We start from the raw sequence: 18,345 nt of genomic DNA on the forward strand, positions 1-18,345 counted from the left end.
TAGCTTGAAGCGTTTCATCTTACAAGCAGAAGATATCTTCTTCTTAAGTCTTAAATTCATTCTAACATTTACTCTGCCATAATGGTAAATGATGTCTAGGATTAGATTTACTCTCCTTGGCAGCAGAAATTGGCATGAACCTGTCAAAAGCTTCAACTGCTATTCTGAGATGTCTAGATACTTCACTCTAAAGCTGAACTAAGTTATTTCTTCCAGGATATAAAATGTTGATAGTTGATTCATTAGCTGACTTTTCAGTTTGTTTAGCTGCTCTTAAAAGTTAAGTTTTCTTTAGTAAACATTTCTGATTTTCAGTCCTTGTAACATGTATGGGGGATTAGTTTCTTTTATTCTGCAAGAAAGAGGCAGATGGTGAACTGTTTTAGAAAAAAACATTTTTGTATTTATTGATAAATGATATATTGCACTCTATATATATTATACTTAATCTGATACAAAAATCATCTTCTTCCTCTTCTATTTTCCTCTTAGGCAGAAAATCTTCTACTTGATTCAGATATGAACATTAAAATTGCAGACTTTGGGTTTAGTAACGAGTTCACGGTTGGTAATAAACTGGACACGTTTTGTGGCAGCCCGCCTTACGCTGCCCCTGAACTTTTCCAAGGAAAGAAATACGATGGCCCTGAAGTGGATGTGTGGAGCCTTGGGGTGATTTTGTACACACTAGTGAGTGGATCACTGCCATTTGATGGTCAGAATCTAAAGGTACAGTTACATTATGAAAGCTTGGATTCTGCTGGCTTTAAGTCTTCTGTCTCATCAGGAGCTTATCTTTTAAAACTCTGATTTTACAGGAACTGAGGGAGCGAGTCCTGAGGGGGAAGTACCGCATTCCATTCTATATGTCCACAGACTGTGAAAATCTACTGAAGAAGCTACTAGTACTGAATCCAATAAAAAGAGGCAGCTTGGAAGTGAGTAATTTTGGCTTGGAAAAAAGGGGGCTTAAATTAAGAAAGAATAAAATACATACAACAGTTGCTTGAGAATTCTTAATTTTTCAGAATAGATACTTTATTCTTGTTTTAAGGGCCCAAACATCTTGTTAAATAAAAAAAAAAAAAGGAAATGTCCCAGAAACAGTGCAGCTTGAAAATAGAAAGTGTTAATCAATGAAAATCTACCCGTAATTGCAGCTGTCTAATAGTTAAAATAAGAACATTACAAAGTGTGAACTCTTCCCACTTATTTCAGTCAGAAAATGGAGCTAGTTCAAAATCTCAGGAAAGTGGGACAAGATTGTTTTTCAGAAAAACAAGACCAGCAGCAGGCAGTGCCATAATTTTTTTCAACTGACCATTTTCATGACTTCTTAAAAAGGATAGGTGCCAGAAGAATAACTAGCTGATGGAAAAGACTGTGGAGTTTTTTGTTTGCTTTAGTGCCATAATACATGTAAACACTAAGAACTCTGTGAATGGTAAGCTAATGATGGCTAGTTATTTCTGTTTGAGCCTTTCTTCTCCCTCTTCTGGCAGTTTTGTTTTTGAGTAGGTGGAAAATTTATATATATAATAATTCCTGCTGTGTCCCTTGGGTAAAATCTGTTTGGGGGATTTCTAATGAGTTATGATTGTTGTTGTTAGTAAATTAGGTTTTCTTTTCATGGGATGTGGAAAGTATCTGTGCAGAACTTGTAAGATGTCTAAAAGCTTCAGTGTTTTTTAAGGGGCTGTTTTGTTCAAGATTGATGTATTGGATAGTACTTGCTGCATAGCTGATATTTAACAAATAATTGGTGTAGAGTTCACTCTAAAAGCTGCCTGGGTCTATTGTGTGAATTCTTTAACAGGGAGAGATTTTTTTAAATAACATCTACTTACCATAGAGATGAAAGTAGAGCAGAAAATAAGTAGAATACTTTTAAAATAGTATTTGCATGAATTAATCACTAGTGACTTTTGTTTCATCTTTTACACTTGTGCAGAAATGGATGTGTTCCAGAGAATAAATCCCATTTAAGCAGCTTTTTGTTTGTAGTGGCATGACTTATGCTTCCTGGCATGGAGGCAGGCTACCTGTGCGAGGAAGCATGCACTCACTGAGCTCAGCCTGCATGCAACTCATTCCAAGCTGATGCTGGTTTATGGCTTTTTACAGATAGTTTTAAGTTGAATAAAATCTGTGCTGAAGAGAATAGTGAGTGATGGGTTCTGCTTTACTGATATGTGCTCATTATGTTCTCTGATTACTGTCTACAGGACATAATGGTAAGAGTGTAGACAATTCAAAGATCACTGTTCACCTGTGTCATGTTTAGCTTTTAGGGAAGTAGTTTTTTCTTCTATTGAATTTTTGTCTGAATTTTCAGCAGCTTCAAATCTAATTTCACTTTCATCCTAGGTATTGTAGTGTTATCCAGTTCTTGTAAAATTCCTTCCTGGCCCTGGAGAGAGGCGTAGGAGATAGCAGCCTTGCTGAAAGGACAAGGCAGTCAGATTGTGTGGAATAGAGAGAGAAAATGTTATGTGTGACCAAGGGTCCTCAGCCAGTTCCAAAATACTGATAACAGACATTGATCAGTATGCTAACCTGAGGGGAGGAGGGAGTGGCATCATGGCCTTTTTTTTCCAAAGGAATATTCCTGAAATCACATTTGCTGAATTAAAGAGTGTGGTATGTGGTCTGGAAAGAAATGTCTGCCTGAACACTTCTAAAAATACATGTTTAGAATGAAAGTATAAATTTGTTGGAAGCTTCTAAAAGTGGAAAAGGTCATCTTATGTTGGGGAGGGGGATTTTTTTTGTGCTTTGCCTTCTGATTATTTGCTCAGTCCTAGCCATACAGCTTCTCAATTCCCATGCATGTTTTTGGCAGACCATCCAAAAGGATGTTTGTCAGTGACATCAGCTGAGATCCACACAGGACTAGCACCACATGGTTAGGTTTAGCCCTTGTCCTCTGGTAAGAACCAGGCAAATCTTTATTAAAATGCTTCCTCTAGACTTTTTCATGGCTCCAGCCGAGAAGAAACATTTTCTAAACTAGAGCATGTTGTCATAAGCCATTAAATCTTCCCAGGAAGTGATGGGGAAAATGTACTGTCAGAGAAAATACCTCTTAACTGACAGGTTTTCAACAAATTCCTCTTTCCCTTTACCCCAGTCTTTAATTCTTTTGCATAGTGTTGCTCTGAAATTTCTCCAGAGCAGATTTATGCTTTCAAAGTGTAATAAAGCAAAATAATTTTGACACAGACAAGACTTGAGCCAGACCAGATTTTTATTAGATATTTTTCCTGAAAATTGAGGGAAAACTCATCAGTAATATCTAGTTGGTTGAAATTTAGTTTGGATTGGTGTTTAAGAAGTACAGTTTGAGTCAGATTTCTAAATATTCTCACCAAGGCTGCTGCTCTTTAATCAGCTGACTGAAAGCCCAGCAGAACTTACACAAATGTAGTATTGATCCTGGAATTGGATTGTTTGTGTCGCTTCAAAATGCTTGATTGTAAGAGCCTGTTTAAGAGTTGTACAATAACTCAGTGTGCCTCTGAGGTCATGCATTTAAAAGACAGAAGCCAGCAGAAATGTAGATGGAAACAGAAAGCAGATTACGTTGAACTCTAGATCCACCTGCTGAAGAAACATAAAAAACTGTAAGTGGGAATTTTCAGGCTTGCTGGTTAATTCCAGAAGGATAAAGAAAGAGGGGTAGAATTTGAGCAATGATTTCTGTCATCCACTTCATCATGCTTAAACGTCAGATTTATTTAACAGTATCTTTACAAAGTTATGATTGCAGAGAGTGCATAATAGTCTTTGGGCAGGCTCTCCTATTCCTGAAAGGCTACAAATACATAACCCAAGTCTGTTGTCTAGTAGACTCATGATCTGTATGTCAGAAATACAGTATAGCAGTATGTGTTCACCATACCTCCCTCTTTATCCACTCAAAAGCCAAAAAATAATTCCATGATAGAACAAATCTTTAATTGTTATTGTCAGCAGAATGTTAATTGGCACAAAGTTCTGTATTGTTCTTGTAAGGGTACAGCTATTGGAGTCTGTAATTTGGCAGCAGCACTACTGCCAAATTACATTTTTGGTTATATCATTTTGGTTATATCAATGGAAAATTGAGTCTTTGGCTCTTTGTGAGAAATAACTTAATTCAGTGTTTGCAAGGCAGATTTGGAGCCTGTGGGAAACTTGATTTGCTGGCACTTGTTTTGTTCTTGTGTCCATGTAGTGAGCAGTATTAGCATCTGTCCCTGAAGAGACATGTGTGCTTGTTGCTGCAGGAGGGAAAATGATTTTAGCAGTTTAAAGATGAATATGTTCTTAAGGCAAAGTTGTGATGGTTAGGGATTCCAGACAATCAATCTGACAGCCTACAAAAAGATCCAGACCACAACTGAAGGAAATTTTCTAAAGAAGGCAGGAGAAATTTTTGAAGTAAAGAATTGCATGGTATAGAGAGAGTTAAGAGGCATTTGTCCCTCCAGCCAAACTTGGAAACATATTTAGGTCAAGTGCAGTGAGAAGATCCATAGGAAAAAATGACCAGTTGGCATCATGATCTTGAAACTAATGACTGTAGGAAGCATCAGCATATTCCTGAATTATACTTTAGTTTTTAAACACTCCTTCACTATTATTCAAAGGAGCTCTTTATCATGATAGAGCTGGTATTGCATTAGCATCTTAGGACGTTAACCAAGAGGAGCACATGGAAGTGAAGTGTACAGAATGAAAGATTTTGGTTTTCAGTGCTTTTTCTGGTATTTTAGACAGGGTGATGGCATAGAGAATGGTAAATAGGAGGAATGAATTTATGGGAACAAAAGGATGTGAAAGATAAAAGAAAAATAAGACGTGAGGAGAAAAGGTATGAGGGAAAGAGCAGCATTCAGATTATGAACTTCAAATTGCTTTCCAGCAGCCAAGCTAGCACAAGTGTAATGGGGTATGGTAAAGGGCGTGTTGGCCTAAAACTCTTTTATTTTCTTAGCAAATCATGAAGGATCGGTGGATGAATGTAGGCCATGAAGAAGAAGAACTAAAGCCATATACTGAGCCTGAACCAGATTTCAATGACACCAAAAGAATAGGTAAGACTTTCAAAAGCATGTTGCATCTGGTGCACACAGACAGTTTTATCTTGGAAGGCAAACTAAACTCTTACGAATGTGACCTACAATCTCATCATACAAGTAAAATTAATTCTTTTTATTTAAATGAGAAATTCAATTACAATGGCCTCCTTATAACTACTGTTGTGACTTCACTGAGCTGACATCAATCTACAAGCACAGGAAAAGACAAATAAGACTACAGCATTAACAGACTGAAGGAGGCAGATTTTGTTATGAGGGCAACATTTCTTGCCTGCTGTGGTAAGAGAAAGTTACTGGTTTGGCCCAGTAGCTATTCTTAGTTTCTATTTCCCAGTGCTTTATTTGTTGTTGAATAACACTGAATGTTGTATAAATTAGTTAAGAGTTGTATAATATAGTTGGGAGTTTTCAATATTAAAATAACAAGAAAGAGGTGTTAGTAGCATTTTCTGGTTTTGCACAGCAAAAAAACCTCAGTGGGGTGATTTGAATCTTAGTTACTTGTAAATTGTAAGGCTATTTTTCTATTTTCGCTGTTCTTAAGTTGTCAGTAAACCCAAACACATTCTGCTGATCTGGTTCTTTTTACTTTTAGACATTATGGTCACAATGGGCTTTTCAAGAGAAGAAATCCATGAATCTTTAGTAAACCAAAAGTATGATGAAGTCATGGCCACTTACCTGCTTCTAGGTAGAAAACCACCTGAAGTAAGTGCTGTTTACATTTTCTGGTTTGGCCTTTATATGTTGCTGGGTTGAATGATGTTTTTATTAATTATTTTGTAACATTTTTGTTTTAGTTGTGATTGATAACTTATGAATGTGTTTCCCTTTTCATATCCCCTTGGATATCTTGCTAGTTCCCATATGAAGAAATAAATTAAATCCTCCAGTATGTTCATGTTTGCTTGTAAATGTGTTTAATTGTTTTTCTAAAAAGCTAGCTGTTAATCTGAAGTGTCGTGACTTCTAAGTGCTGAGTTTTCTTCTTGTCATGTGTGTTTTCAATTTAAATCTGAAATAATTAAGAGCAATTATTTTTCTGGCTACTCAGAAGTGACATTCTTTATTTCTCAGAAATGTTCTCATCCTCTCTCACTCATATACTGTTTTATAGTATATTGAATTATTCAGTAAGTTATTGCATTGTAGTCATTAATAAATTTGTGGCAGAAAATCTTTGGGATTGTTTTGGAACTAGAAGGGTCTGTACATCTTTTGGGACCACATGGATTTTTCAGGAAATCAGAGACCAAGGCTTTATTTTTGAAGGAATTTTTTCCCCTGCTACTTCATTGGCCTTCCCCCAGTTCCAAGAAAGTGTAGATCTGATATGTGCATCCTTGAGTGCATTTTCTCACATTTCTGAGCCAGAATTCCCTTCTGATGGCAGAGCATGGAGGGAATCTGTCTAAAATAATTTTGGCTCACATTGCTTGGAAGAGGATATTTGTCTTTTCCTCTGCTTTTACATAGAACTTATGCTTCTTAAAGACGAACAAATCAGTGGCTGAGATACAGACCTTATAAAGATGTTTTGAAAGCCATAAAGGATCCTTTAGTCAGTACTTGCTTTTTTAGTCCTTCTGACTCAGTCCAGTGCATTTTAAAATTGTTCTGGAGCTATGAATGCTCTTAGGCTTAAAAATAAAATTTAAAAAGGCAAGGGAAACCATTCTGTGGCTTCGGTTTTAAAATAGCACCGTTTTTGTTTCTGTCAAGATTCTTCTAATTTTGTTTTGAGCATTCATTAACTATGTAGCTTGAGCTATGTGTTTTTAAAGCACATAAAATGCAGATGAAGTGATAAAGTTAATCTTGAAGACTATTCAACTCCGGATACAATGTTAAATTTTTAAAAAGTGCCTTTGATTGGAACTTTTTGCTTCATAGTGCTATAAAAGTACCAGTAATGTTGAATTTCATTTATATTTTGAAAAACTTGTTTTCCTTGTAGTTTGAAGCAGGTGATTCCCTGTCCAGCAGCAACTTGGGTCAAAGGTCTCGCCCCAGCAGCGACCTCAACAACAGCTCGGTGCAGTCCCCTGCTCACCTGAAGGTGCAGCGGAGCATCTCCACCAACCAGAAGCAGCGGCGGTTCAGCGACCACGGTGCGGATGGCGTTCCAAGTGAAGTTACAGCCACAGCTTATGGGAATGGGCAGGGTTTTGTGAGCCTGGCAGGGCCCCCGCTCTGTGCATTTGTTGTGTAGCTCATCATGATGTGTGTCTGTATGAAGGTTTCCATGGTAAATCTGGATCCGTGCACCTCACAGATTTAATTCTTTGGACTTGTTACTTGGTTGGCTCACTAGATGAGACACTGAGGGTGTTTTCTGCTTAGGAGCTAATGGCAGCTATTGCTCTGGATAACCCCAAGGGCAGCAAACCAGTTATTTTATCATTACATTTGGCTGTGAGGCCAAATTGTTTGCTTCTAAGAGACAACAAATTATGAAGTATTCAGGAAACGTTTTCAGGTGAAAATGCCTCTATTAAGAAAGAATATGTATTTAAAACATGTAATGAAAGATTATTTTTTCCCTCAGCTGTTAAATTGCTATAAATATTTCTAAAATGTTTGTCCTTTTTCTCTGCCTAATTTACATTACTGTTTTCTACATGTTGTTAGCTGATGTGATTTTATTTCAAAGGAATGTAAAAGTCTACTGATGGAAGAGTTTTCCCAAAACATTTTGAAGAATGATGAGGGGAAAAGAATTGTAATATTTTTCAAGTATAAACAGGCTTGTAAACGAAGTAGGCCTAGGGTTTTCAGGGGGAAATAATATTTTGCAGTATTTAGAGGAAAAGGTATGCAGCAAAAAGTACTAAAAAAATTGAAAAATATCATTTAATTCCTTCTTTCATAATACTGTACAAATAGCATGGATTTAAAATGTGAATTAAAATGTTCTTCTAAGTTTTACATATTGATGTGAAATGGGAAGTCATCCTGAACTGCAAATTGGAAGTGAAAAGAGAGTGGGTAAAAAGAGCACAGGCTGTCACGGCTCGATTTAGTAGGTTGGTCTGTGTACTGAGTTTGCTGTCAGAGTTGTTCAAATGCTTTTTTAGGACTCGGGGAATTATATTTAGACTACTTTGGCCAAGAAAAATGCAGTGATTATTTTTAGGTATTTATTAATTCTATTTTTATTTGGCAGTTGGCCCCTCGATTCCTCCTGCTGTGTCATACACAAAAAGGTCTCAGGCAAACAGTGTGGAAAGTGAACAGAAAGAGGACTGGGACAAGGATGTCTCACGTAAACTGGGCAGCACTACAGTGGGATCCAAAGGAGAGATGGCTGCAAGCCCACTTGTGGGTCCAGAAAGAAAGAAGTCAAGTGCAGTTACCAGTGTGAGTTGGGTGTGCTTTTGGCTTGTTATATTTATTTTTCCCTATTTAAACAAAATGTGCAGCACAAGATTACTATAGACATAATGGGTACTGAATAAGCCACTAAGTCTATTTCTGGTGACTTTTACTGGCAGACAGAAATAGGCTACAGTAGATGCCTTTTTAAATAAATCTTTCCCTGCCCCCCAACTTTACTTTTTCTAACACTAACATAACAGTAAACATGAGAATGGCTGCACTTGGGCAAACTTTGGTTTCTGTCAAGAAAAATATTGGATATTTAGGGAAAAGAACATAAGAATAGAGCCAATATGGAATGCTCTTGTTCTGGTTTTTAATGCTTGTCTATCTACAAGGAAGTCAAGGGACTTCTGATTCAGAGATTTCATTTGATTAATCCTGCATAATATCTCTCATGAACTTTCTCTGTAAATTTGGCTGTTTGGTTTTCTGAAACCACTTCATTTTGGACTTCAGAAATGGAGCAGATCAGGGGGATCCACCCACTCGTTCCCTTGCGTATGCCTGCTGATATGCTTTATAACCTGGCTGTTGTATTAAGGAACTGAGCTAGCAAATTTATAATTTCTTAATGTTTTTATTATGATATTCACAGTTCTGTAAACTGCTATCATATTACTGCCTCACACACCTTTGTTCCAAATCGGAGAGTTTGTCTCTTCTAATGTGAAAGCATCTACTTTGCCTTTTGGTAGTTCCTGTGCAGGAGGATTGATGTTTGGGATTCACAGTGAAAAAAATACTGCATGGTGTTTAAACAGCTACTTAGGAGCAAGAGTTCATGTGAGGAGAAAAAAATATGCATGAATCGTGATTTAAGATTCAAGTGTACTTCATGCTATTTCAGAAACATAGTCTGTTAAATACAAAAACTCTTGCCATCTTTTAGTACAGTAGACTGGCAGCAGGAATTCTCATTGTCCTTTGGGATTCTACATGCTCCCATCTTGGATATTCTGGGAAGATGATGTGCATTTCTATTAGAATTTTCTGAAAGGAAAATAAATGCTGAAGTTCATTTAACTCCTAATGTTCTGCAGGCTATGTCTGGAATACATGTGCACATGCTTTATTTTTTTTTTTAATTTTAAATTGGCTGTTGTCTCCCCACCCCTGCAAAAGTCTTTGAAATTATGGTTGTGTGGATTGCATGCAGGAATTTTGAGTCTTCTAAGATTAGATTTCATATCTGAGCTTTTCCAAAACTACATTGCCCCAAAGCTGATTAAGAGTCATGTGTGGTACAAGCTGATATGTCACAATCATTTCTCTGCTTTGTGAGAACTAATTAAATGGAGTATCTTTGCTGTGAAGAATGAGAAATTGATTTACTTGCTAATGACAACTTCAATATATGTGCATTTTTAGCTCTGTTACTATTTTGGGAACTTTGAAAGGCTTTGTGATGGGCATGATTAGGGAATATCAGTGTCTGATATTACAACAGTAGTTCAAGGTTGAGCAGCTTACACAGATAGTAAATATTTTTGTTTAAAACTCAAACATTTAAAGTGAAAAAAAGCTAATTTAATGTGGATAATTAAAAAATATTTTTGTGTAACTTTGGGGGTAATGTGATGTTACCTTCAGAAAGGCAGAATTTCTTGAAAACATATTTACGACCTTCAGTCATATTTGTGTAACTCAGGAGAGTTTAATTTCAGAAACAGTTATTGCAGTTGTTAATCTTCCTTACAATTTGGCCTTAAAACAGTTTATTAAGTGGTCTCTGTGGGGTCATATTCATGCTGAAAAACTGTAGGTGAGAGGGACCTAAACATAGTAAATCTTGCAGAGTTCATTATGTCCTACAGTACCCTAGTCTAGGGTATTTGAAGTCTTTTGCCAGCAGGCATCAGAATGTAATGTTAGCACAGTGCAGCCTCTCCCACCCCAAATTCAGTATGTAGTGTATTAAAAAGTGAGAATTGTATGTCATGTATTAAAGCTAAATTTTCAGCAGCTAACCTCTGCTTGGTAGGGATGGAGAGTATGTTTGGGCTTATTTTGGGAAGTCTATCCAAACTAAAATTAGTAACAGAGAGAAATACTATCTGTAGTTTTGCAACAAAACGTATTTGCCATGTTATCTGCATCATAATTTCTGGGTTGACTGATTTGATTGTATTTCCATAGTAGACTGTATTTACGGATTGATAGTATTTCCATTTTCCTCTTAAAAGCTCTTTTTGACTGGAATAACAAACTGGAGCCCTTGTTGGAAAATTATGCTGTGCAGGAAAGCCTTTCAGCCAGCCATAGGTGTGTTCTCTGGGATCCCAGTTTGTTTGATCCCAGGGACAAATAATACAGGAACACAGTGTGTGGGAATTGCATAATAATTCTTAGTAAAGTATGTGGCAGCAAAATTAAACTTCCTTGTGTTCTCTCAGTGTATTCTCAATGGTGCAGTAATGAGATGTGTGAGCTATTGGAAAAAACAGCTGATGATATAAGTGATTTGTGTTGCCAGCTTGACTTAGTAGATTTGAAAGCATTAACAATATACATAAGTGGCTAAAACACTGCTTTGATTTGCTTCTTCCAATGCTTAGATTTTTGTACAACATGATATACAGTAGAAAGTATTTAATTTACCTTTGATATTAATTCTCTTCTAGAATAATGCGTTTTCTGGTAGTGGAATGACAAGGAGGAACACTTATGTTTGTGAACGTTCTTCAGATCGCTATTCTGCCATACAGAACGGGAAGGACAACAGGTATTGTTCAACTTTCCTTGTTTCTTAGCTTGGGTACAAGGACTGAGGCACAGAAGAAGCGGGTTATGCAAAATACCATTATGAAATACGTAAAGTCCAAGTGTATGTTTTTATCTTCCACTGCTGCTTCTTTGTAATGAATTTTTAAGCTAAGTGTGTCAGTCGGCCTTTGCTTCTTTTTATGGGATCACATTGATTGCTGAGGGTTGTTTTCCAACACAGGACCAAGGAATTGCTAACAGCTAATTGCTAAGTGGGCAGTTGTGCTGTGGAGAGCTTCAGATGGATTCCTCTGACAGTGTAGCCTGATCCTTTTTCATTTCCTGCCTAATCACTCAAAAAGCTGAAATGATTAAAATTTGTCGATTGTTTTCAATATAAGTTTCTGGCCTAAATAGTATTTTCATAGTGATGGTAACCAGTTTGTGTCTATTTTTGGGATGACAATGAAACTCAGTTTAGTATGTTTTGTTAAGTAGTATTGTGTTTAACACTGCCAGTTAGTCTTTTAAAAAATCTTTTGTTCATACCTGTTGTTGTTTAATCCCTGTACTTCACTGAGAAATAAGATACTGGCTTTAATGGAGAATAATAAAAACTAGATTTTTAAAATTTAGATTCAAATAACAGCTCTTACTTTGATGCTTTTCAAGTTATTCAAATCAAGTAGTTACTGTAAAATAAAAAAAATCATAGCATGAAATAGCATAATCTAATAAACTAGTTTTCTTTTGTTTTTTGTAATAATGTTTAATTTTTTAATGATGCATAAAATTTTGGAAATAAAAAGTACAGGTTTGTTAATTTACAGTAAAATTATGAGTGTGGAACACATAAAAGACAACTATTTAATTATAAACACTTAAAATTAGATTTCTGCTTTTTAATGTACTTCCTTAAAGCATTTTATTTTCAGATTATTGGATGGGTACTTTCAAAATGTTTTCCCAAATTTTTGTGTATAGTTTCAAATATTTGAACAAAGGTAGTAACAATCCTTTTTTGCAAAAAAGCAGATAACAGATGTTTTTTAGATAGTGTTATAATATGTAGTACAATATTTTTTCTGATCTGACAGATATTTTTCTTTCAAGAGATTTAATACATAAAATGCTATAAAGTATTTTTCAAAGTTTTTCATTTTGCAGTTGATTTTTTCTATAAACATATAAATAATAAATTTTTAAAATAATTAAAAATATTTATAAATCTTTATATAAATATGAAAGATTCTTAACCTCTGTTCTTTTCATGAGTGCAGTGGATATTGTGCTCAGTTCTTTGAGCATATTCTGAAAAATTAGGAAGAATTTTCTTTTCAGATATATTCTTTACCTTTCCTACATGATGTTATATTGCAGTTGAATTTGGATTTGGTGCAGCTGAATGTCTTGTGTCATCTAATTATTTATCTGAAGTCTTTACCTCTTTGCTACAGATATTTAGCTGTGGGACTCCAGTTGCTAATACATTATTAATGCAATTTCACTTATGCTTGTAGAGACAAAGCTGTATTTTGCCTTAATTCATTTGACTTTTGTTTTAAAAATTAATGGTACAATAGTTTTGCCACTACTTTCATCTTTCTTGCCACTTAAGGAAGGAGAAATAAAAGTAATGATAGAAGGAACTGTACTTTGAAAGGGTTGACTCAGCCCAGCAGTGTCTGGAGGACACTGTCCAGAGAAGGACAAATTGGTCCTTTAAAAACCAGTCACTTCCAAGTGTTAATGTGATAGCAGTTCCAAATGTTTCATGTTTTAGATGTTTGTTTTAACTGCAAATAAGTGTATTCATGAAAGGAGAGTCAATTTAATCAATGTATTTAAGTCTTTGTGAATTTCTTTTTCAGTATTTTTTATTCTGTCCTGGTATTCATTGTTGTCTTTCTTCATTACTTTGAATAATGCGTGTGTAAGCTTTAATCTTGGGAGGAATGAAAAGGCCTAACTTAATGTATATGGAGAATTCATTTATGGATTAATGTAATTTTCTTAGAATTCTGTATACTTTAGCTGACTAAGGTGGCCTGGTCACTCGGTCTTATGTTTAATTAAGCAGCACTGCTGAGTTCTAAAAGAATAAATTAATTCTTTTCTCTCTTTTTTGTAAGGGGTTTTACACTAACCTTTCTTTTCCCATTCATCCATCCCTGCTGCCTTGCTGCCATGGAAAAGCCTGACGGAAATGTCTGCAAGCAGCACATCCTCTGCAGGCTCTGCAGTGGCCTCTGTCTCCACACGCCCTCGGCATCAAAAGTCTATGTCTGCCTCTGGTCACCCTATCAAAGTCACACTGCCAACCATCAAAGATGGTACTGAAGGTTACCGACCAAGGTAACAGATTGATGGGCATTTCTTTATTGCTGTGCACTTCAGGAGTGCTCTTGTTCAGTTTGTGACAGACATCAAAGTGTTTGTAATCCAGGCAAAACTGCCATCTTGTGTTCTGGTTTTAAACAGGAGCTTGCTCGAGTATTGTGGGTATTACAGATGATTTAAACCTGATTTTGCATACAGTTAAAGTTCCTTGACGACCTCCCTCTGGAAACTTCTCAAACTTAAGTAGTTAAAAATTTGAACTGTGCAACACAGGCCCACCATAAATTGAAATGAAATACTGGAATGTAAACCTCTCTGATTTGTAGGTTGCTAAGCTCGCTGGTGTCTAAAGGCACCGTGGTATAGTTGTCCTTTCTATTAGCTGCCTGAATAACTTTATACACTTATTTCTGTCAGTTTATGACTTAAGAAATATCCATTAAGTTTTTTGGGAGTGCTTGTGTTAAGGGTATTACTAAACACATTTATAGTTGTCCTTTCTATTAGCTGCCTGAATAACGTTATACACTTATTTCTGTCAGTTTATGACTTAAGAAATATCCATTAAGTTTTTTGGGAGTGCTTGTGTTAAGGGTATTACTAAACACATTTATAGTTGTCCTTTCTATTAGCTGCCTGAATAACTTTATACACTTATTTCTGTCAGTTTATGACTTAAGAAATATCCATTAAGTTTTTTGGGAGTGCTTGTGTTAAGGGTATTACTAAACACATTTTTCCAGGAGAGAGCTGGAGACACTTTCAGGTCTCACCACAGACTTTTCTACCTTTTTTCTTTTGTCCTATTATCTGTGTATACTTTTTTTAACTGCTCTAATACTTGAAATAGAAATAATCAAGAGATATTTTCATTGTAAAATCAAACCAAGTATCCATCCTAAAAGCAAATCAGTAGCACATTCAGTTTTTAAAAAGAATCAAGATTTGGATTGATTGAGAGGCAGTTGTCATGTAGCAGGGCTTTTAGCCTGGTCTTCCTCGTTATTTATGCTTCTGTTTTGCCAGCAGTGCAACTCAAAGAGTGCCTGCTGCCTCCCCATCTGCTCATAGCATTAGCACCACCACTCCGGACCGGACGCGCTTTCCCCGGGGCAGCTCCAGCCGCAGCACTTTCCACGGGGAGCAGCTGCGGGAGCGGCGCAACGCCACCTACAACGGCCCACCCGCCTCGCCGTCCCACGAGACCGGGGCGTTCGCCCACGCCCGGAGAGGCACCTCCACGGGCATCATCAGCAAGATCACCTCCAAGTTCGTTCGCAGGTTGGTACCTCGGGTTTCAAGAGAAAAAAGAATTATAAAAGCCCAGTCTGTAAGCAGGATTTTATTTGCAAAGTCTTTGACAATTTCCGGTTCAACTCTGAAGTAAATATAAATTTAGTTAAAATGCTGCTTGGTTTGTGTGTTCCTTCCAGAATCTGCCTTGTTTCACTTCTGTGTGCATTTTGTAACCATTGTTTGGCCAGCTATTCTGCTTCTTTACCTTAAAGGAACAAAAGAATGCTGCTCAAAAGGGACTTTTGCTCCGGTTTCACAGCTGTGATACAATTAAAGCAAAATCAAATTCATTTAAATACTGAAAAAAGTGATTTCAAAAAAAGTCATTATTTAAGTTAGCAATATTTTACTTTTTTAATTGGATGCACTTTGTTGCAAGGGCAATATTTACAATCATTTTATTGCTGTGCTTAAAAGGGGTGGGTATTCACAAGTTAATTCCAATAATTCTAAAATCTGTGAATAAATGAGAAGTTAGAAACAGGCAGAAATCTGGAAGTGTGGAAATAATAGTATTTCAGTATCATACAGCCTGTTTTTTTATGTCAACGGCTTCTTCAAATGTAAGTTCAGGTTTCTGAAAGAAGAAAACACACACATTCTGGATCTGCATTCATTCCTGTGATGATGCTATCAGTAATAATCCTGTGAGGAGAGGTGCTGAGAAAGGTTTTCAAATACACTGTTCAAGTGACAGTCACAAGAGCTTTCCTAAAAGGGGACTTAATTTTCATTTTGCCTCTTTCTACTAGTGATTTATCTATTAATTGCATCTGGTGAGCTGATAGTGCATCAGTGTATGTCTAAGTAATACCTCTTATGAAGACCTAAAAAGAAAAAAGTTTATGAATTATTTTCTTTTTCCAGGAACCTGAACATACAGGACTCTGATCCTCCATTATTGATATCTCCAGCACTTTTATAGTTGGAAGGAGAGAATTGTTCTCTGACTATAAAGAGCAAAAAAGTATTACAGCAAAGCTTGTTGACTGTTGTCAGTGTAGATTTCTAAATAGGAAGAAAGGTATTTTCTGTTGAGTAACTAATCAACTTCAAGAGTACAGGCTGCTTTTTTGTGTAATAGCTCCTTGTTTTTTTGCAAGGAATAGTATCTTGACTTTGTTTTTAAGAGTTAGATCAAAGAAATAATGTTTTCATTATCTTAAAATATTAAAATAATATTTTAAACTATATGTCTAGAATTAAGATAGCCTAAATTTATGTATTTTAAATTTATCTTTATTATAGAAGATTTTATACAATTTCCAAGTATGTTTTATAATGTTCAAAGTATATTTTGTCACGGCCTTACAGGGTGTGTTTGTTTTCTTACTGGTGATAGTGGGATTTTTATTTTTTTTTTTTTTTAATTTGAGTTGTTTAAGACTTAGTGGCTGGGATTACCTGGGTGGTGGTCCAGGGGGTTATTTTTTTGCTGTTCTTTGAGTTGGATCACATAACTTTTAACTTCTGTACTGTTCAGGAAATAATGGTTTAAAGCATATTTTTACTAGAAGGTGTCATGAAAGACTTTTTTACTAACTTTTGACAAGGGTAAATGCCTTTTCTGGTAAGTATATAAAATAAATGCTTAATGAGAATGCTTAGTAAATAGGGTATTGAAGTATTTTGAATCAATAGTTTGTCAAATGATACTTCCCTGGTGTTAGTTACTAAAGTATTAGTGTTTTAAAGGTATTACATTAATCAGGTAATTGAAATTGGATGCTAAATATTGGCACAGTAGCACTAGGAACATACCTAAGTGGCTTACCCAATCTGGGGATATATTTCAAGTTGCTTCATACTAAAAAGACATAATATAAAACAGTTCCTTGCAAAGCACAGCTCTAATGCAACAAGTTAAAGATACATTTAATCTTTAGTTCTCTAGTAAACTCACTGAAGTCAGTGTAACAGCTGATTTGCTTAAAGTTAAGCAAATGTTGAAGTAACCTTCCTGAACTGGGCTTCAAACTTTTGGTCTCACAAACTCTTAGGCACATCTTACTGTTAATTGCTTGAGTGTGCTTAAGCATGGGCTTGTCTCAAAGTGCTTTCAGGGATACACAAAAGCCTGACCCACAAGGGTGCAGAGTGGAGCCCCCCTGGACCACCTTGACCAACTGCTCCTCTGTGCTTGCTGGAGTTACATGTGACCATTGCTCTGTCTGCAGTAAGATTCAGAACAACATGTTAATTTTGCCAACAATTGGCAACTGGGGAAAAAAATTTAAACAATTACACATCAGAGCCAGAAAAAAACCAAGGTGTCATAAAGGGTAACTAAAACTACAGTTGTGAAAAAATTCTTTTAAACAGTATTAGGCTTAACATTATTATACTGATTCTTTTTTTTTCGTCAGTAGCTATTTAACATTGTTCTAGGTTTAGGTTTTCTTAACTTTTATTTTTCACCTTTATCATTGAATCTCAACCTTAACTTTGTTTTGAGGGATCCAAGTGAAGGCGAAGCCAGTGGCAGAACTGACACCTCAAGGTGAGGAGTCACTATTAATACTTCGCTCCTAGGTCTTTCGAATCAAGTGATTTCTTAAAGCCTTTTAAATCAGGATGTAAAAGAGAATATTGCTTAATTATTCTGTATTTCAAAAATGTTTTCTATTTGGGGGGAGGGGGTCTTGTTGAGGTCCTTTATATATCCCTTATTTCTGCTTTCTTGCGAAGTATTTAATACAAAACTTTATGTAAGAGTATTCCTTTGAATTTTAACACCCACGATAGGAGTTTACCAATCCTTTAGGCACTTAGAATCATGATTTGACTTATAAATATTTAATGGTGTTTACTTTTGGTTTCAGTGGACAGTGTAAATACTTTGTGTGTCTGTGTATATATGTATCTATTAAATTTTTACTGTAGTTACATACTGTGCTCATTACTAAAGCTGCTGCTTGCCATAAGTAAACACCTTATAGTCCCTGAGAAATGAATGTCACTTGCTCTGAGAAAAAAAGCAAGTGACATTCAGACAGAAGGGTTGGTGACTGCCAAATATTGAATTTCTGTGGCAACCACTGTACACAAATCTATAGATGCTTTGTTAGCAATATAACATTCCTTCATATGCTCATTTTCCAGTATATCTGCTCTTTTGCCATGTTTCAGCTTTTGGTGTGCTTAAGCACAGTGCAAACCTCTTTATTTTTCTGCTTTCTAATGAACAGGCATTGTAGTTTGCATTAATTCTAAACTGGTCACTTACAGAAAGTATTGATTTAGTTTTCAAAACAGAAAGCCTATTAAAAAAAAAAACAAACAGCACATTCTTACCCAGATACACTGTATATAATACACAATGCATTTATCTTAGTTAGCCCTTTTCAATTCAGAGTCTCTTAGCTGTCAAATGGTTATGGAAAGGGAAAAGAGACTGAGTGTTCAAATTAAGTGTAAAGTTGCTTTCAGCTCTTGCTTTCATTCTCTAGCTTTCTCTGCTTTTTGTCATCCTACAGTGTCTGTTTTGGGCTAAAAAACATCATTTGAGATCTTATCCCTGCTCTATTCCTTAATATCAATG

The 18,345-nt window shown here is 35.9% G+C and overlaps 1 protein-coding gene across 5 annotated transcripts in view; it reads left to right on the top strand.

Annotated features, from left to right (window-relative positions):
- MARK1 (microtubule affinity regulating kinase 1) overlaps window positions 1-18,345 on the top strand; it is a 57,132-nt gene that overhangs the window by 35,667 nt on the left and 3,120 nt on the right. For 2 of the 5 annotated variants that reach the window (XM_030269158.4, XM_012572360.5), the window contains 10 exons: window positions 493-729; window positions 819-938; window positions 4,979-5,078; window positions 5,680-5,792; window positions 7,042-7,195; window positions 8,251-8,444; window positions 11,087-11,187; window positions 13,365-13,523; window positions 14,535-14,789; window positions 17,260-17,304. In XM_030269158.4, the coding sequence (XP_030125018.2) occupies window positions 493-729; window positions 819-938; window positions 4,979-5,078; window positions 5,680-5,792; window positions 7,042-7,195; window positions 8,251-8,444; window positions 11,087-11,187; window positions 13,365-13,523; window positions 14,535-14,789; window positions 17,260-17,304 (1,478 nt within the window). The remainder of the gene's footprint in view (window positions 1-492; window positions 730-818; window positions 939-4,978; window positions 5,079-5,679; window positions 5,793-7,041; window positions 7,196-8,250; window positions 8,445-11,086; window positions 11,188-13,364; window positions 13,524-14,534; window positions 14,790-17,259; window positions 17,305-18,345) is intronic. The other 3 variants (XM_002189638.7, XM_030269159.4, XM_030269160.4) reach the window with 3 other exon arrangements.

The sequence above is a fragment of the Taeniopygia guttata genome, chromosome 3 (assembly GCF_048771995.1).
Source record: "Taeniopygia guttata chromosome 3, bTaeGut7.mat, whole genome shotgun sequence".
NCBI classification, from domain to species: domain Eukaryota; kingdom Metazoa; phylum Chordata; class Aves; order Passeriformes; family Estrildidae; genus Taeniopygia; species Taeniopygia guttata.